General features: G+C 38.6%; 1 protein-coding gene across 1 annotated transcript in view; it reads left to right on the top strand.

The window, feature by feature from the left end:
* Positions 1-20,454, top strand: part of LOC131036024 (sm-like protein LSM5) — a 35,567-nt gene extending 15,113 nt beyond the window's left edge. Inside the window, exons 3-4 of the mRNA XM_057967817.2 lie at positions 19,969-20,041; positions 20,181-20,454. Coding sequence (XP_057823800.1) covers positions 19,969-20,041; positions 20,181-20,207 — 100 coding nt within the window. The 3' untranslated portion in view covers positions 20,208-20,454. The remainder of the gene's footprint in view (positions 1-19,968; positions 20,042-20,180) is intronic.
* Positions 20,455-21,254: the final 800 nt, after the last annotated feature.

Genomic DNA, 21,254 nt, shown 5'->3' with positions numbered 1-21,254 from the left:
ATTGTAATCTATAGATTAAAATTTTACAAAATGATTTTAGGGTGTGGTCAGGGTCAACAAATGGTTGAGTAAATTCATATTAGCATTTAGGTGCAGAGGTTCACGTGCAAGAATATAATTTTTTTTGCTTTTTAATATTCTGACAATGTTGCCTAGACATTGGCAGACAAATGGTTATTTAAATGCTCTAATAATGATTTTGCAGATACATTGACTAAGAGGGGAGATCACAACTAGAATAAGCCATTTCATATTCATGTCTTTTCTAGTAGGGTATGATTGTGGAGAAGTGCACAAAAATATTTCAAGTTTTGGGGCCCAAGGCCAAGCTTTCCTCAACTCTGGTGCAGAAAATATACATTTCCAACTTGCAAGCTGAGATCCATACAAAAGTACTATTATTTGAATCAACTTTCTTGCAAAATGCTATGACTTAAGCAAGGAGAAAAATGTATCAAGGCCCGAGAAAAACTATTATTTTTTTTGAATAAAGGGGTAAAAACTTTATTAATAATTAGAAACAAGCATTACATAAGAAGCCTAGAGTCCCCAAGATCCAGGGGAGAACTACAAGCAAATAAAGTCATCATTTGACTTCATAACTATCCATATCCTCAGCAAGGATCCTATGCAAATCCTGACAGTAATCTTGGGAAAGATGCCCCCAACCCTCAACTTTCCATTCATCACCATGTTCTGAAGCCCACTTAGCCAAACAATCAGCCGCTCTATTCCATTCACGAGGAATGTGGATGAAAGACACCTTATCCATCATGGCACTAATCTGCAAAATCTGGTGAACAATCCCTTCCAGCTGCCAGTTAATCACAACCACCTTTTGCTCAATTAGCAGATTAACAATAATCTGCGAGTCCGATTCGCATATAGCCTTACGCCACCCCAATGCATAAGCTCGCTCTAGAGCATAGAGAATTGATAATCCCTCCATAAAATTATTAGCCTGCTGTCCTTTGTGCACTGAAAAGAAGAAAACCACCTCCCCCAAATGGTCCCTACCAACACCTCCAATCCTAGCAAGACCCGGATTACCCCGAGAGGAGCCATCAGTGTTGATCTTTATGAAATCATCCTGGGGTGGCAACCATCTTCCCACCCTTTGAATCTTCTTCATAGCACGTCTGCCTCTCCTGACACAAGCAGAAACAGGAGACAACTCCTGCAAATCCATCCTACTCACAATCTCAGCCTCTCCTCTTTCTAGAGGAAAATTCACCTCACATTTAGCTTCCATCGTCTCCTGGATCATTCCTATTATTCTATACCACACTTGCTTAACTATCAGCCGGACTTCCCGAAAAATCCTCGGGTTCCTCTCTAACCAGATCTGCCAAAGTATGAAAATGGGACCTATGTGCCACACAATCTGGAGAAAAGAGGACAAAGTAGGAGGCTTACCCATACTGTCCAAAAATCCACCAAAGAATCCTTATGAATACAAGGGTGTTTCCACACCCCCCACCAGTAATGCCAGATTTGCATCGAAAAGGGGCATCTAGAGAAAAACTATTATGGGAACTACTAAGAAATCCAAAAAAATTGATAAGGGTAAGGAAGGGAGAGTTGTGAGTCTTCATCTAAATATCCTATCTTCCAAATTCCATATTGTTGCCATAAGTGTTCTCAATCTTGGAGTAAGGACTGTTTTTAACCCCCCCAAAATTCTGCATGGTGACTATCCAAGTTTGAGGTTGAACTTGAGAAAGATGATGCTGTTGAACAACCTGAGAATGCATGTGAACATGAATAACAAGCCATATAAGGTTTAGAAACAAGGAAGTTGTCAATATCTCTTGCTGCCATGATAGGGTCAGATCATCTTGATATCTTTACATTTTTTTTTATATTAAAAGACTAGAGTTTATTAATGGTAAGCGCTGGTAGCACACTTGGAATTTTGCTTAAAAAGTAAGTCTTTGTCTCGACACATATGAAAGCTTCCCAATCCAAGTCCCATAGTACTAGGATATTCATGTTTAGTAGTGACATACAATGTTGTATAGACTAATGCGACCACACCCTTGAGGGCAAGTTTTCTTGTGGTGAACTTTGGAGGAGAGGATGATGTTTTGAGTGTCCAAGGAGAGTTTGACTCTTAGATTGCAAAAAGTATGAAAAAAGGGCATTTTAGCTTTATTGCTCATTTTTACTGTATGGATGTTAACTCCTCTGATCAGCAAACTCAAATCCTTGAAAGTTAAAAGCGGCTGCATAAATTGTGGGTAGCATCCAAAGAGCTCCCAAAAAGTTTTTGATTGGATAAGGGATTGGAGCATATAATTTAATTAGACCCTACCAAATGTTATGCTAGTTTCTCCTTTCATTTATGAATATTTTCAGAAATCAGAGATGAAGTGATTAATGTAGGAAACATTAGAGACTCAAGCTATTGTCCCTAGTAAGAGCCCCCGTGTCAAGCTTGTTTTCTTGGCCAAGAAGAATTATGTGTCTTATTAACTCTTTCAATTATAGAATTTTAAGTCACATTACAAACAAGAACAAATTCCTCCCGACCACGATTCATGATTTTCTTGATAAGCTCCATGGGGCCAAGCATTTTCCAAGATTTATGCAAGGTTAGGGAATAGGCAGATCTCAATACGATTGTAGGATTAAGAGATTACAAACTTCTGAACTCATCAGCGGTACTATTAGTTTAGAGTCATGCTAGTCAATAATGCAATGCTTCTACCACATTCCATCCATTGAAGTAGAAGGTATATAATAGGTTTCTCTGCAAGATTGTTCTTGATTTCTTTTAAAATATTTTGGTTTACAACAAAAAACTAGAAGAACATTTGTGACATATGGATACTGTACTTCAAATATTATCCAGGGAAAGGTAGTATACAGAGGAATTTAAGTTTCAATTTGCCAAGCAATCCCTAGAAGTTTTTTTGCAAACTCTACAAAGATAAAGGCCACATGTGATGGTCTTGTGTGGAAAACTTTCGGGAAATTTTATGGTTTCCAAAGAACAATAGGCCTTTACTACAATTTTGGTAGGAATTTCTCTTCAATAGCCTACCTTAGACAGACCTCCGTAAAAGGAACACTTAATGTGCAATGACCCACAAAATGAGATCCCTGAACTTTTTTGGAGGGGTGAAACTTGTGATCAAAGCACATATTAAGTCTTTTAGATCAAATTCATCTCTAATGAATTCCAAAGATACTCATTAATGTCTAGGGAAACGGATTGACTCACATGTTTCATTAAAAGCCCATGCTTGTTTGTGGATTTGGTTAGAACTGACCCTGACACATGAAATTCAATGTGTTCTTGAGTTATAGGTATAGGTAACTAACAGACTGCCTCCAGAATCCAAGATCCCCATCAAGTGTCACTTGATCAAATGAGATTTAAACAGTTGTCAACTGTTATCTGACTGATCCAAAAACAGTACAGTAGCTAAATGTCACTCAGCCAATGTAAGCATCTTGCATTGGGTCAAGTGCCAATTGATTAGGTCCAATACTCATGCATGAATCAAATGTTACTTGATCATCATGACAATCCTCATTGTTAAGTGTCATTTGAGCAATGTTGGACAGGGAGGCTACAAGACTTCTCTCGATGATTAACCACCATATCTGTTGATATAGGACTGTATTACAGCCCCATTGGAGAATTTGTCACAGCCTTCACATTTAAACAGTATATTTCTTTCACCATAATTCCCTTTGCTTTATATTTCACATCTGCAGGGTATCCATTGTTCGATTAAGGGTTTAGGGTTATACATTGTGGGCCAGGAGGTGGAATTGTCCTTCCATGCTCTTGGGCTTGATCAAGGAGGATGGCCAGCCATCAAGGTGAACTGAGGAACGGAAAGGTAACTGACCCTCCATGTTCTCAGCAAGTCAAGGACAGTCAGCCTTGGGAATTGCCAGTGTGCAAACACTTAAAAAGAAATTCATGATGTGATTTGCTATGAGGAATGTGCTATGATGTATTGATTCCAATATTATTGAAGTTATGATTTATTGATCTAGATATTATGATGTTTTTATGTATGGATTTGAATATTATCATGATATCAGCTCTTAGTAAATGATATTGTTTGCAAGCCTGATATCTGGAATATCCCAAAAGAAACATTACATAACACAACCAAATCAATAGCTCTACATTTCAAATTTATTCATGTTTTTGAGTCAGATCAATCATAGCTACATGACTTAAATTTAGCAATATTTTGACAAGGAAGAAGAAAGACATTTTGCTTGACACTTGACAAAACTCAGTGAAAACATTGGGAATTACTTGGGAAAGAGCTGACAAGTGATAGTTAATGGCCTGTTCCTACATTTTCTTTTCTCATCTCCTCCTCCTATTACGTTCCTTTTTGTTGCCTCCGGTCAATTTTAAATCAGGATACTGGAAAGTGACACTATCTCAGTAATATTGTGTACACTGTATACAGCAACAATTGCCTTGATGTAGAGCTTATTTTGTCATTTTTATTTGCTTAATTGGCTTTAAGATGCCCGATTAGATCCTATGTGATGCTGTTAGGGCCCACCCAGACTTTAGATAAGTTTGGGATTAATTATTGCCCTTCGTGGTTGTGCCTTGTGGCATCATGGGCTTATGGGGTGGTTAAAAAGTCGGCCCAGTATTATCTGATCATAATTCTATTTTAATGTTAGCAACACAAAGGCAATAAAATAATGTATAGGTAAATTATAGGTACAAGCAGCCAATAAAATAGATTTTAAAGAAACAGAAATTGCTTTCCAAGTTACCTTGAAAGAAGAAATTGTTGAGTATAATAAAATTACTAACCAATTCTATGTCAGGTAGTGATACAGTACCTCTGACTGATGTAAGAAGTATTTCTAGTTACACGGTACCTTACCATTACAATCTAAAAGCTTTAAAAAAACCAAAAATTCAGTGATTAGTATTTAAATATCGTGTTGGCTTGACTTTTGTATATATTTCATATTATTTTTTAGCGAGGAAACATTTCTGTAATTACTAATTATTTATTCTTAAAGTTTATGCCTCTCAATGCCTCGACATAGAGGCCATCTCTTCTTTGTCTGACAAATTAAAACAAGAGGGTTTTAGTACGAGCGCATGCATCGCAAAGCACTAGAGCATATCAGAAAGATTCCTTAGAGTTTTTCTGCCCCATTTGGTAATGTCCCCTTTCAGGATCACCCTATAATTTATCCTAGAATCACAAATTCAAATAAACACAGACAATTATTGAAGATACATTTCATAAGGTCAACCATTACTAGGATTTTTAGAGTATATATCCATAATCATTTTAATTGTAGAACACATCTAACTTGTTATTAGGGTTCAACCATAATGGAGTTTGGATAAGGAGACATGATAGGATGCCCAAGAGATCCTCTACCCTAGGCCCAAGAGTGGATTACCATCCCTCTTGGCCTCATGTGGCCTTTTGCCATCCAGATGAGGTGGTGTACCTAGTGAGGTGTCCTATAACTGTTCCCCTTCATCATGTCATCCTATTCACTTCCCTATGATTGGACTCCTTAGTCCAATGGTCAACCATGATAGAGGGTTGAGGTGCAATTACAATAGGGCGTCCTGAAAGTCCTTCCCTTCTAAGCCCAAGGGTGGGGCACTCTTTGCACCCCCTTGGCCTCATGGGACCACCGGTCATCCACCATGAGGTGACATACTTAGAAGAGGACCTCACAACTGCTTCCCCTCCTTGTATTTTCTTACTATCCTTATCATGTTTCATTGCAGCATTTAAACCAACATAAAGAATCGCACAGTATTGCCTGTATTCTACATATACAAGAGATCGCATAATAATATCATATTCCTAAACTGCATACACATTGTTCATAAGGTAGTAATTATAAATAAGATTCATTATGCTGCCTATCACAAGAATTTCATACCAAATCCCAGTTATAATATTAAACCTCTGTATGCCTGAATCTGGTTATCTATATCAGATCTGATCCTCTTCATTGTCTTCCTTTATATCTGCTCTAAATTCAGAAATTAGAATGATGTTCAATAAATTCTCCTTGATTTATTCAGATTATAAGTATTCGAATTTCTGATCTGGTTCTTTATTCCATTCTGCACCTGCTCCTCCATCCCAGTATATTTCTCTTCACAAATACCTCTTATCCCCTCACCAAGGTAGGCAGCCTCTTGAAGGGAGATGCTGTTTCCAAATGAGATGACCCTTCATTATTTTATACCCCTTTCAATGAACACTTGGGCGCTCCATAAGGGTTAGGCCTTGAAGATTTATTATTTAAATTGAGATTAAAAACCCCAAGGTGGGCACTAAACACCAAGGGTCGGCCAACCATGAGTTGGCTCTTACAGCATATGATTATTTCTTAATCAGCCATTGATCAGGTCGGCCCTCCTACTGCTCTTAATCAGGCTGGCCTGAGATTTATTCGTTTATATTTTATTTATATAGAGCCTCGTAATAGGCGATTAACCCAATAAATCGGCCTTCTTATTTCTTGTCTATTTGAGTCAGCCCAGCCCTAGTAAATTGCTAATTGGTTTTAGCTGTAAACATTTTTTTATTATATAGCTTACCTCTTTCTTACAGGGGAGTGTGATGTCCCCTTCTAGTTGACATCTGTCAGCTGAGTAGATTAGCTTATCACTGACCCTCATAGGCTGATGAGGTTGGGTAGAGGGTCCTCCAGAGTTTGATTCACCACCTTTAGAGCAAGCACTCCAGGTCTGGTCTTCGTTTGAGGTCTCCAAGACTCCGTTTGAGATACTTTCTATTTTTAGCAGTCCTGCTATTTATAGCTAGTAGGTTGGGCAAGGACAGATTATCGTTTGGTAGTCTCCAGTTCAGACGGCAGGCATTTCTGATGAATACTTAGAGAGATATTAATATTTAATTATTTTTAATTAAATATTAAATGGCGAACTTTAATGTTTTAATGTTTTAAAAAGTCACTTTAAGTTATAACTTAAGTGAGGGTCTATTTCTCATCAGATGGGGCCAGTTTTTATATTAAATGGAAGATGATTTATTTTTGACACTTCAATAGTAAAAAATAAATAATAAAAGTTAAAACATCATTAAAGGCCAAGTCGCACCTTTCTTGGGAATCGCGCCAACCCTAAATGGAGAAGATTAAAGAAGATTTTAGGTCTTCTTTTTCATTATGCTAAGTTTTGATATTTTTGTTTGGAGCTCTGAGGAGTTTTGGCCTAGGGTTTCAGCAGAAGATTCCTCTGCAGTGATCAGAGGTATCGGTACGGGAAAACGTGGGATTCTTGTGCAACAGCATCAGAGGTTGTGAAATATCAGCTGATCTTGCTCTTTCAGTTGGTTTCATCCAGAAACCAAGATTGGACAGATTGGACAGGGGTTTATTAATTTTTATGCAAAAGATTGATTGCAGCCGCAGAGTCAGAACAGAGGCAGGAATAAGTGTGTGACAGATGGGGGTTTTGTGCATGTACAGCTTGCTGATCTGCGTACCTTTCTTCCTTGAAAGGGTACGATTTTTGCTGAGGAGTCCAAAAATTCCGAAACAAATGCCAAAAGGGATGCCTTGCCAATGTCTTTCCATCGGGCTAACATGTGAGTATTTCGGGTCAGTTTAAAATAAATTGCAGCTTGCTGTCATAAAATCTGTGCATGACCAGCAATAGGAAAATAAGGGTTTTAACAGAATATACTGGTATTTATCAGTTCTTCTCTAGCTTCTTGTTATATTTATTTGAGTATTAAATAAATCATGAACGGATGTAATGAGGGTTTGATCAGTGTTGTTGAATATAAATTGATTTCCGGCAAATACCATTCGTTGCTTTTTGCGCTTAAGATTGTCAAAATTCTCTTTTCTGTCATTATTTGCAAAGAACACACTTGAAACGCAACAGGTTCAGCAAAACGTTAGTTGTCTTAGTTGAGGGCCTTTTGAGGTTCTTACAGTGGTATCAGAGCTAAATCCTGCCATCCTAAGGGTTTAGCAATTAAGTGGTATCAAAGCTAAATCTTGCCATCCTAAGGGTTTAGCAATTACATGTAGTCGCAGGAAACGGGTTCACACAGGTATTACACACGTAGTAGAGCCTTTCGTGAAGGAGAACAGAGTTTTAACAGGCAGTCAGATACCATGGGTGAAAGGCATACAAGTAGTCCAACCAGAGGTCACAGAGCTGAGGATGAGGAGACAAGAGAATTATTTAGGACTATGGCCACTGAGCAGCAGCAGGTTGCTCAGGCTTTACAGGCACTCACCACCATGATGGAGCGTATGAATCCTCCAAACCGAAACAATCAAGAACCAGAGGACAATAGGAGTGTAGCCAATATTCATAGACCTCACAGGGTAGCTACATGCATAGTTGACAGGCCTTCAAGGCCTAATTTTTTGGCAGAAGAACTTGAGGATGTTGCCAGAGCTGAGGCAGAACCTGTCTTTGTTGATAATGTTATGACGGTACATGATGAGTGGAGTCTTCTTCCACTTGATGTGAGGCAGAATCTGAATTTTGATCAGTTCATGAGGCAAAAACGGGAGGTAGAGAGGAATAGGCAAGAGAGGAGGCCTCGTTCCCAACATAGAGATCTTGAGTTTGCCACAAGCAAGCTCACCCTACCTTATTATGATGGCAGCGGTGCAGTTACAGCTAGATCTTGGATCCATAAACTGGATACATACTTCACACTAAGACCCATGATTGAAAGGGATGCAATTAAGTTTGCAACCTTACACTTGGACGGTACTGCACACAAGTGGTGGCATAATGGACTCATCACTCTCCAACATGATGAGATTACCACCTACCAGGAGTTCGCTGATTTGTTAGTTGAGAGGTTTGATAAGAAAGACCCTGAGTCATACTTCCGAGAGTTAGCACAGCTGAAACAAACAGGGAACTTGGAGGTGTATGTTTCAGAGTTTTTGAAGCTGTCATGCATGGTAAATAACATGTCAAATCAGTGATTAGTAGTGTTGTTTATAGAGGGACTCATGGAGCCTTTGAGAGGCTGGGTAAAGGCATTTGATCCCCCAACACTTCCACTCGCCATTAAGAAGGCACGGAGTATGGATGTGACAACCACTCAAAATAAATTTGGGACAAAAGGATCAACATCTTTCAAATATAATAGGAATTTCAGCAAAGGGAAAGAAAAATTAGACTTTAGAAATGATTACAAGCCAAAGCCAACAGCCCCTCCCTTAGATTGGGAGACACTTAACGATTTAAGGCAAAAGAAACTCTGTTTTTATTGCAAGGGTCCATATGATGCCAACCATGACTGTCCTTTGAGGCCTAAGGGCAGGGCAAACAGAGTAATGTGGGCATATTATGAAGATTCTGAATCTGATCATGAAGGTCAGCGTGCTGGTTATGAGAATTTAGAGGCTGAAGATGACACACAGGGTCCTTCGAGATTGGACAAAATGGATGCAGAAGGTGATGAGCACCTTAAGGAGGCACTTCTCACGAGTATTCAGTAGGAAGGGTCATTTAGAATGAGAGGAGTACTTGCTGGTCAGAAAGTTATTACACTGCTAGATACCGGAGCCACACATAACTTTATTGATGCCAGGTTGGTGGAGAAGAGAGGAATCCAAACAGAGGAGTTTGAGGGCATTTGTGTGAGGGTGGTAGATGGTTACACTTTAAAGTGTAATAGGATGATCACACAACTCCCATTACGTGTAAACAATTATGAATTCAAGACTGATTTCTATGTGGTTCAGATGGGAGACACAGATTTGGTCCTTGGTATGAAGTGGTTGCATGAACTAGGCAAGTTTACACTTGACTTGCAGGAGATGGAGATGTCTTTCACCATTGATGAGAAAACACATGTGCTGAAAGCGATTAAGGACAGCAATTTCAAAATGATTACACTCAGGCGGATGGAGAGGCTTGTACGCCATGATCAGACTGAGTGGGCAGCAGAGTGTATGATCATGCCCATACAGCAGGATGCTCAAAAAGTTGAATATCATCCGGACATTCAGATATTGAGAACCAAACATAGCAAGGTTTTCAGTGACATACCATCAGGGAGGCCACAAGATAGGGGTTTTGAGCACATCATTGAGCTAGAGGAGGGAGCGAAGCTAGTAATGATTACTCCATATAGACATCCGAAGCGCCTGAAAGATGAAATAGAGAAAACCATACAGGAACTTCTGGCCATGGGACATATTCGGCCTAGTAAGTCCCCCTTTGCTTCTTCAGTTGTTTTGGTGAAGAAGAAGGATGGCACATTGCGGATGTGTATTGATTACAGGGTCCTTAATAAGCGGACGATCAAAAACAGATATCCCATCCCGCGTATTTATTGATTACAGGGTCCTTAATAAGTGGACAATTAAAAACAGATATCCCATCCCGCATATTGATGAGCTCATAGATGAATTACATGGGGCCTGTTATTTTTCAAAGATTGATTTGAGATCAGGCTATCACCAGATCAGTGTTTGTGAGCAGGATATTGAGAAGACTGCTTTTTGTTGTCATTATGGACATTTTGAGTTTGTGGTTATGCCATTTGGGCTAACCAATGCTCCTGCTACTTTCCAGTCCACAATGAACAAAGTCTTCAGACATCAGTTGAGGAAATCAGTATTGGTGTTCTTTGATGATATACTGGTTTACAGTCGTACTTGGGAGGAGCACCTCAGTCACCTAGATACAGTTTTGAGCATTCTGAGCAGGGAGTCCTTGTATGCCAAGGAATCCAAATGTGACCTTGGAATGACTGAGTTATTGTACTTGGGCCATATTATCAGTGCAGAGGGAGTGCGGATGGATCCTGAGAAGATCTGTGCTATTGTAGATTGGCCTACTCCAGTGAACCTCACTCAGTTGCGTGGGTTCTTGGGCCTATGTGGTTTCTACTGCTGTTTTGTTAATGATTATTCATGCCATGCGGCACCTTTGACAGACTTGATGAAAAAGGTTGCCTTCTTATGGACTCCTGAGGCCCAGGAGTGTTTTGAGAGGTTCAAGGAGCTCATGACTTCATGTCCAATACTTGCTACACCTGACTTCTCGAAGTCATTTGAGTTACAATGTGATGCCTCTGGTGAGGGCATTGGGGCGGTGCTTATGCAGGACAAGCACCCTATTGCTTATGAGAGTAGGAAACTCCGTGGACCTGAGAGAATTTATAGCATTTATGATATGGAAATGTTGGCCATAATGCATGCACTGGCCAAGTTTAGATAGTACTTAGTGGGCAGCAAGTTCTGCATTAAGACTGACCACAATAGTTTGAGACATTTCCTTGGGCAGCGTGACTTAAATGACAAGCAACAAAAGTGGGTCAGCAAACTTTAGGCTTACAACTTTGATATTTCCTATATCAAAGGCACACAGAATGTAGTTGCAGATGCCTTGTCATGTCGTCCCCACCTGAATTCTATGGTCCAGATAGCGGAGGATTGGTGGCATATTATAGTGGCAGAGTACGCCAAAGATAGCTGGACTACAGGTGTGATAGAGGGGTCAGTTGTGGACAGCAGGTATACAGTTGTAAATGAATTGATCATTTACAAGAGGAGAGTGTACTTGATCCCAGGATCGGAGTTGAGGAGTAGGGTACTGCGGTTCTGTCATGATGAACTGATAGCAGGACATCCCGGGTTTTTCAAAACCTACACACAGGTGCGTGAGCGCTTCACGTGGAAAGGGCTCAAGGTGGATGTTCTATAGTATGTTAGAGAGTGCCCTGTTTGTCAGCAGAATAAACAGGAGCATACATACCCTGCTGGTTTACTTCAGCCACTTCCAATTCCTGACAGGAAGTGGGAATGTTTGTCTATGGATTTCATCACAGGGTTACCAAGAGCGCAGGGACGTGATTGCATATTTGTGGTTGTGGATCGTTTGACGAAGTATGCTCACTTCTATCCGATCACCACCACTTATTCAGCTATTCAGGTAGTAGAGTTATTCTTCAGGGAGGTATTCAGATTACATGGGTTGCCTCGGACTATTGTCAATGATAGGGACACGTGGTTTTTGAGCCACTTTTGGCAGGAGCTTTTCAGACTCTGTGGGACCGATCTTACACTGAGCACCAGTTACCACCCTCAGACTGATGGCCAGACTGAGATAGTTAACAAATGGGTGGAGGGATACCTCAGGAACTATATTTCAGGGCAGCAAAAGGCATGGGTGAAGTGGATTTACCTCTGTGAGTACTGTTACAATACCACTCACCACATGTCCATTCAGATGACTCCATTTACAGCACTGTACGGGTATGAACCTCCCAGTCTCATTGACTTATTGCTGAGTGACAGTAGGGTGCCTAGTGCGGGAGACATGATACAGGAGAGTCAGGACATTGTGAAGACTCTTAAGGAAAATATAGACAAGGCACAAAATCAGCAAAAACAATATGCTGATCAGAAGAGGACAGAGAGGTCATTTGAGGTAGGAGACATGGTGTATTTGATGTTGCAGCCTTATCAACAGTCTACTCTCAGGAGGAGTGGAGCAGAGAAGCTCAAGCCTCGATATTATGGCCCTTTTAGAGTAACCAGGCATATAGGTGAGGTGGCTTATGAGTTGGATTTACCGGCAGATAGCAGAGTACACAATGTGTTTCATGTGTCACGTCTCAAAAAGGCGTTGGGACACCGTGTTGTTCCTTCCACGGTCTTACCACCCCTGGATGATGAGGGAAAGTTGATACTCGTACCTGAGGCTATCATTGAGTTCAGGGAGAGGAATTTCAGGAGACGAACTATCACAAAATACCTGGTGAAATGGAAGGATTTGCCGGTAGAGGATGCTACTTGGGAGAGCGAGGAGATTTTACAGCATCCGGAGTTGAGATTGCTTGAGGACAAGCAATTTCGGGAGGGGCGGACTGTGATGTCCCCTTCTAGTTGACATCTGTCAGCTGAGTAGATTAGCCTATCACTGACCCTCGTAGGCTGATGAGGTTGGGTAGAGGGTCCTCCAGAGTTTGATTCACCACCTTCAGAGCAAGCACTCCAGGTCTGGTCTTCGTTTGAGGTCTCCAAGACTCCATTTGAGATACTTTCCATTTTTAGCAGTCCTGCTATTTATAGCCAGTAGGTTGGGCAAGGACAGATTATGGTTTGGCAGTCTCCAGTTCAGACGGCAGGCATTTCTGATGAATATTTAGAGAGATTAATTTTTTAATGTTTTAAAAAGTCACTTTAAGTTATAACTTAAGTGAGGGTATATTTCTCATCAGATGGGGCCAGTTTTTATATTAAATGGAAGATGATTTATTTTTGACACTTCAATAGTCAAAAATAAATAATAAAAGTTAACATCATTAAAGGCCAAGTCGCACCTTTCTTGGGAATCGTGCCAACCCTAAATGGAGAAGATTAAAGAAGATTTTAGGTCTTCTTTTTCATTATGCTAAGTTTTGATATTTTTGTTTGGAGCTCTGAGAGGAGTTTTGGCCTAGGGTTTCAGTAGAAGATTCTTTTGCAGTGATCAGAGGTATCGGTACAGGAAAACGTGGGATTCTTGTGCAACAGCATCAGAGGCTGTGAAATATCAACTGATCTTTCTCTTTCAGTTGGTTTCATCCAGAAACCAAGATTGGACAGATTGGAAAGGGGTTTATTAATTTTTATGCAAAAGATTGATTGCAGCCGCAGAGTCAGAACAGAGGCAGGAATAAGTGTGTGACAGATGGGGGTTTTGTGCATGTACGGCTTGCTGATCTGCGTACCTTTCTTCCTTGAAAGGGTACGATTTTTGCTGAGGAGGAGTCCAAAAATTCCGAAACAAATGCTAGAAGGGACGCCTTGCCAATGTCTTTCCATCAGGCTAACATGCGAGTATTTCGGGTCAGTTTAAAATAAATTGCAGCTTGCTGTCATAAAATCTGTGCATGACCAGCAATAGGAAAATAAGGGTTTTAACAGAATATACTGGTATTTATCAGTTCTTCTCTAGCTTGTTGTTATATTTATTTGAGTATTAAATAAATGATGAACGGATGAAATGAGGGTTTGATGAGTGTTGTTGAATATAAATTGATTTCCAGCAAATACCATTAGTTGCTTTTTGTGCTTAAGATTGTCAAAATTCTATTTGCTGTCATTATTTGCAAAGAACACACTTGAAACGCAACAGGTTCAGCAAAACGTTAGTTGTCTCAGTTGAGGGCCTTTTGAGGTTCTTACAGGGAGGCGCATGACACATTTCGATTGTGTATGGGCATGCTAGCAATATTACTTCTTTTTCAGAGCTTAATTATGTTGCTTTGCTGCTGTTAAATCATATATGAAGTGCTATGGGGTTGTGGAGTATCAAGGTTTGAAGAAACTTGTGGCTAAATTCTTTTGTGATATCAAAACCCTTGTACCTGATTCCCTAGGCCAGATCTAATTTGTTTGTACTTGTTGGGTGCTCTCGGGGTAAGTTGCTGCTCTTTCAGTGATTAGCATGTATTTCTAAATTTCTAACTATCCTGAATTGTTGCTCTTGAATACATTAGCTTCCTTGAAATTCTTCCCACAGGCAATGGCTTGTTGACCAAGTATTTGAATGCTTGCTTGTCTATAGATTTCTCAAATGGTGTGGCCAGTATATAATACATGATTTTTTGTAGAGCATAGAGCATTGCTAATTCTTCCGGTTATGTTGTAATGTAATTTCTTTTTGCTGGAGACAACATGCGACTTGCAAAGTGTATAGGGTGAAAATATACTCTCATGGCTGTGCTAATAGGCTCTATTACTGCTCCAGTACCCATCCCTTAAGCATCAATCTGAACATGAACGGCTTTGACCAATCTGAAAGACTAGTATATGGGCATAATGAATTTTTCTTTGAAGAATATATATATATATATATATATATATATATATATATTTTGCTGTGGTGTATCCACAGATGAATTTCGTATGATACCTAGTGTCTCATAAAGGTTGTCCGACTTGTTGGTGGATTCAAGTTCAATATTACACACTCTTTGTTTGAGCTACAAGATTCCGTCACTGCATACAATATATCCTAGTATTCACCAAATAGGGTGGTAAATAAACATTTCTTGAGATAAGAGCAAGTCCCATTGCCCTAGCTATTTTTAACATTAATTTAAAATTTGGAAAAATGCTCTTTTAATGATGGATGTACATCCATATAATCCAAATACACTTAGAGGAATTCATGAGTGAAGTCCCTAAAGGCTACAAGTGATTACTACAATTTTGGAGAACACAACTAGAGCATGTTTAAGTCCAAAAGGCATTACGTTAGAGGAAAATTATCCCCTTTCCATTTCACAAATGATGTCTTTGCATGGTCCTTTTGAACAATTAGTACTTGATGATAGCCACTAAATCTGTTTGTAAAAGACTAGACTGTATCAGCTACAACAACATCCAAAGTTTCAATAGTGAAAAGAGCATGGAGTGGTTCATTAATAGAAGCTTCATTTAAAGTCTAAATGCCTCTAGACAATAATTTGCAATGAACCATGGGCACACACCCCCCTCTCTTGGCCAAAATTCTGGCATTTCTACGTTGGATACATCTCTAGGATGTGGGGACTTGGATGGGACATCCCCCCATTGTCCCATTACTCGCTTTGCTAGCTTGGGGATGTTTTCGAGATGTCTCCCTTGCAGAGGGGATGTTTCTTGACGACGGTTCAAGTTCCAAGGATGAGGGGACCAAGGGCCTTAGTTTGGGGACAACAGGGCAATGGTACAATTACACATAGTACTTCAAAATAGTTATAAAAAGATATATAAGGAATTTATAAGAATTACAATTGAAATCTTGGCAAACTAGTAAAACTACTAATTGTAAACTTAAAAGCTGTAATACATTGTAATAATTGCATTAAACATTTGAATTTTGAAGTGAACATTAATAATGAAAATGTCGAGTTTGAAATTTATATTATATTAAAAATTTCATAATAATGATTACAATGACAAATGTTCAAAATAACAAAGTGGAGTGAAGTGTGGCCTCTAATCATCCCCAAACTCCTCATAAGTATAACTACTAGAATCCACATGCTCAATCTCCTCCAAACGAATACCAACCAGCCTTGCCTCTGTAGCATCATCATCAACTTGTGTTGGCTCCTTTGGCTCTACATTCCACCACGATGCTAGAGTCTCCTTGTACATAAGTGTCTTGTGGTCAATGAGATGCAAGACACTATGTACAACCACAAGTTTCTCTGCCCTTCTAGAGGTAAACCTGTTCCTCTAAGGGAGTGGATGAAGGTATATGTAGACCAATTCCTTTTAGTAGTAGAAACCTTAGATAGAAGACAAATGGCTAGAGAGGTAGTCAAAGAAGTCGGTCCATGCATAGTCCACCACAAAATTGGGTCCTCTTGTGCCATAGTTTCCCTAGCCATCTTGGCCTCCTCAAATAACCGTTAAGAGTGTAAAATTTTGTTCGTTTAGTAAGAATGATGCTGGCCTTTGTAGAACCATACATCTTTTGGACAGCCTTCATGAACCCTATCTTCACCCCAACATCTTATATGGGTGTAATTCTACCAAGCCTTTGCATGTACTACTTCAATTTCAATGCATAGGCCACCTTGTTCAAGGGAGTGTTGAGCATCTCCCATCTTTGATGAATGATTGGCTGAATATGTTCATTGTAGAATTGCAATGTGGGGTCGTCACACAAAAATCTTCATTTGGTGAAGCATAGAATCAATGCAATCATACACCTCTCCAAAGCTAGCTGTATTGGCATCCCCATAACTAATCACTTGGAAGATTGGAGAAATGATAGATACAATTTATTTTGCATCACCCCAAAAAACATCACCCTTCACCACATCTTTTCCCCTACTTTACCTTGGATTTGGCCATTGATTCCATTCTATTGTCATAACCATTAGTTGCAATGTGTCTTACAACTAAGCATCCTCTCCAAGAGAATGAAATACAATGCATATCTAGTCTCTATAGGTTTCGAGAATTCCTTCTTAGAGATGGTCTCAAAGAGTGCATGTGAAGTGTGGTGGTTGCAGATAAACATCTACACATCTCTAGCATATTGACAACTATTTTGATCCATTCAATTTTCTCCACGTCCTTGAGTGCTCTATTCATGGCATGCACACAAGGAGTCCACTAAATATGTCTATAAGCTGCCTCAATTAACTTCTTTTCAACTTTGCACCCAGGGTTGCATCTGTCACTACTTGGACCACATTTTGTAGCCCAACCTCCTTTTTAGCATCTTTGAGGATCTGAAATTGAAAATCGACATCCTTGCAATGCCATGAACAATCAACAACCCTAAGAAAAGAAGAGCCCTTTGTAAATGTAACAATGATATTGATGAGTTGATGACACCTAATGTTCATCCACCCATTCATGACTATGTTGCATCTACTTGCGACACAAGATTCCTTCATTGTCTTCATTAAAATATTCATCTTGGAATAGTTCTTAACCAAGATGTTGGTCCTCAATTTTGTCTCCCTTGGTGTGACATATGCTGGTCCCACCCTTGCTATCTCTGTCACCACCTCCTAATAATAAGGAGAGCAAGCCACATGGAATGGAATGCCATTGGCAAAGAAGAATTTGCCAATGACATAATTTCCTCATTCTTTGATTGCACATTGGATAATTATGCCAATGGGTTGGAGCATCACTTGTCATCTTGCATTTCCCCCTAGCCTTTGCTGCCAGTAAATTAGAAGAATTTGGCATATGTGCAATTGGCCTCTACAAAGTAGTAGAAATAGAACCGTGTGTCTCGTGATCCCTCAAACTTCTTAGAGATGAAGAAACAAATGAAGGTGCATTGACCACACTACTTGGACTACTCCATAACTTGGATATGGTTTTATTGATGTAAACTACATTTTCTTGGACTTTTCGGACATGACAGTTCATTTTTCTGGATTTCACATCATATATTTGTTTTTGACTTGTTAAGATTGTGTAAAATGTGGGATGATTTAATCAAACTTCCAAGTGTCAACAAGTTAGATTCGTAGAGCTATTAAATTTATTAGTAAATAATTGGCTTGCCATAAAAATTGGTTAGGTATCTATAAAGTCCACTACTAGGAGTATGCCGGTTTTCCATAATTAAACATACGTCATCATACTTATTAATTCCTTAAATCAAATTATTAAAACTAGAGAACAATTAGTATTCATAATACAATTGATAATTACTATATTTTATCCAAATCCTTCTTTCCTAATCATCAACCCTAACAGAGGATGGAGAATAACTATGTTAGGGCGTTTAGAAAAACCATTCTCTACAAGTAGGCCCAAGGGTTTCAGGAACACCTGTCCATACCACCTTGTGAGACATTAATACTGCCTCTCCCTAACAAATCCAACCAATCCTCATGAGGGGCAATAGAGGATGATTAAGGATTAGGTCATTAATATATTAATTTCTCATGTATTATGAATGTATATGTATATATATGAAATTAAGCATAGCTGTCATATAAATCTGAATTCTCTATATGCAGCATACCAATCTGCTGTTACAAATAATGATTTCAAATAGTTCAATCTGCTGTAATCTAAGTCACAAGGTTCGAATTTGAATTCGAAGTTCGACAGCTTTGAAATTCGAATGAAGTTCGACAGGGAAAAAATTCGAAATGTATAAAATTTGAATTAAATTCGCCATATGTAATTTTTTAAGATATATAAATTAAAAATGTTTAGTTATTATTAAATGTTAATATTTAAAAATAAAAATAAACAAGTAAAATAATATTAAGTTTAAATATATTAAATGTTAATATAAATAAAATAATATTAAATTTTTAATAAATATAAATTATTCAAATATAAAATGTGTTATAAAAAATTATAAACCATAGAAAAAATTTAAATCAACTACATATAAGAAAATTTAAATTCTTCAAAAGAAGTCGCAACAGGAGAGAGCAGTGGGAACGCGACAGGACAGAGCAGTGGGAATGAATGAGAATGACAGGAGAGAGAGCAGTCGTGGAATGAATGAAAGCTAAGCCAAGAACGAACACTACCAAATCTATTGCCCGACAGCCATCACGATTTCGAGCAGACTGATCCTGTGGTGGCATCTCGAGTAAAACATATCCTCTCACCCACTGTTTCTTTGTCATCACGCCTTGAAAAAATATGTAGTGCCCTAGCCGCAAGTAGGAGGAATTTTCTTTTGAAAAAACCTAATACAAAGTGCTCCGTACAAATTTAGCGACGAATTTCAACGAACTTTATACATTTTTTTAATGTTCGCTGAATTTTGAACTTCAACCATGAAATTCGGCAAACCTGGTGACTAAGGCTGTAATTGATGACCTTGCTATGACTGAACTGAGTCTCCAGATGATATCTTATATCAATCTTATCTGCTCCATTGATGGTCTCTCTTGGATGTTGGAATGATCTTTTATATTCCTCCTTCGATGGTGGGAGGTCATGATCTTTCCTCGTAAGTGTGATGGTTGTAGGAGAGGCACCCCTTTGTTGCTATCTCTTCATAATTAGTCCTTGCCTTGGGACGCCTTGTTTCACTTTGATGAACTGTTCCAGCTCTAAACATCATTTCTAAATCTAACTAATTACCAGTTATGAATTAAATGACATCGCTGTTATTGAATGAGGGAGGAGTGACCCCTATAAGCAAGCATTGGTTGACATATATAATAATTCCTATCCTATATGGTCTACTGCAGAGTCGTGGACTAGTCACGAAGTAAATTGCGAAGTCTTACTTTTAGTCAGACAATTTCCAAATTCTGTTTGATGCTGACTGAAATCTCATGGCGGGTACATGACAGTAGCAGTATGAACATATTATCTCTTTCACAGTTCAGAATAACATTGACTAATAAGTTTAGAGAGTTTGTTGCCTAAATGCAAACCTTATGTTTTTCATATTTCATTAGTCTTCAATAACAAATTATAAGATTTTCTTTCAGTAATTTTTTAACTTGCAAGATTTCCTTACTTTTTTTGTCATCCCTTTTTTTGTAGTGAAATAACATCCGAAGGCCGAAGGATTACAAAGCTTGATCAAATTTTGCTTAATGGAAACAATATTGCTATTGTAAGTTGAATTGAAATTTAGCATATTTAACATATGTGCCTTTTAATTCAAAGTTGTTGCCATAGAATATCTGTTTCTTCTGTTGCAGTGTTGTGCTTGAATGGGTTGATGGCTAATTATCTTTTGTTCTCAATACCAGCTTGTTCCTGGTGGTGGACCTGAATGAAGATGAGCATAAGTTTTAGCTCTGTAGAGTAATTTTCAAAGCATAGCAGAGCTTTTTTGAGATATGGATGGAAGTAGTTGGTCAAGGAAAATTTGCCTTTGATGCCTTTGTCATAAATGATGATAGCAAATACATCTTTGAGTTGAAGTTTCTTTGATTTTTAAAAGGAAACAAGGTCAATTAATTTATCTGTATGTTAAGAAAGTTAACTTTAATGTAAATTGCAAATGATTGCCCCCAGTGTTCATACTTTTCTTGCTAGAAGTGTTTTTTTGTTTACTGTGGCAAGCTTGATCTTCAAATTTGGTGAATTCGAAGGGGTCTTATGAAAGATAAAACATTGGGTTGGTTAGTAACACAATATAGAAATGAATGTTGGATAGCAACAATATGGATAAAGAGAGAAGCTAGCTTTGTTACATGGATGAATCAAGATGTATGTTCCATTTTGGGATTGTTGAGATTGCAATATCTTGGTACTGGCAAATGTACTGGCAAATACAGAACTAAAGCATTATAGTTTTGGATATCATATATAATAATATAAACATTGACATAAACATTTATATACATCCAAATATCTTAAGAAGAGGGGGTTATATGATTTCAAATGACATTTTAGATGGTGGTGATATTACTCTTAATAGACTTCAACTGTGAACAAGAGTTGGGAATATGGTTACATGCAGCAGTGATTGTTGCTTAATCAGCTTAGTATAAGATCATCTTGTAAATATTGCTTGGCAAAATGATCATCAATCACATACAATCCAAACAAGTGCAATGAAAAATGTAGATACCACAGAAAGCTTATACAATGGGGACGATTATGGATTTATGTCTGAGGTGTTTTTATTCAATATTCTTATTATGCGATGTTAGTGTCTTTGGTCAATTGCAATTGTCTATTATTTTGAAGGTTAGATTCCTATGGATCATATCACCGATTTACAAATTTTCGATGCTAGTCAAATTGAAGCATGGGTTTGGAGGAAGGAGTGGGGAATGACCATGATCTTGGTGACAAGTGCTGCAAATGTTTTTTGG

This window comes from Cryptomeria japonica, chromosome 3 (assembly GCF_030272615.1).
Source record: "Cryptomeria japonica chromosome 3, Sugi_1.0, whole genome shotgun sequence".
In the NCBI taxonomy this organism is placed as follows: Eukaryota; Viridiplantae; Streptophyta; class Pinopsida; order Cupressales; family Cupressaceae; genus Cryptomeria; species Cryptomeria japonica.
This window is presented reverse-complemented; position numbering and strand designations above follow the sequence as displayed.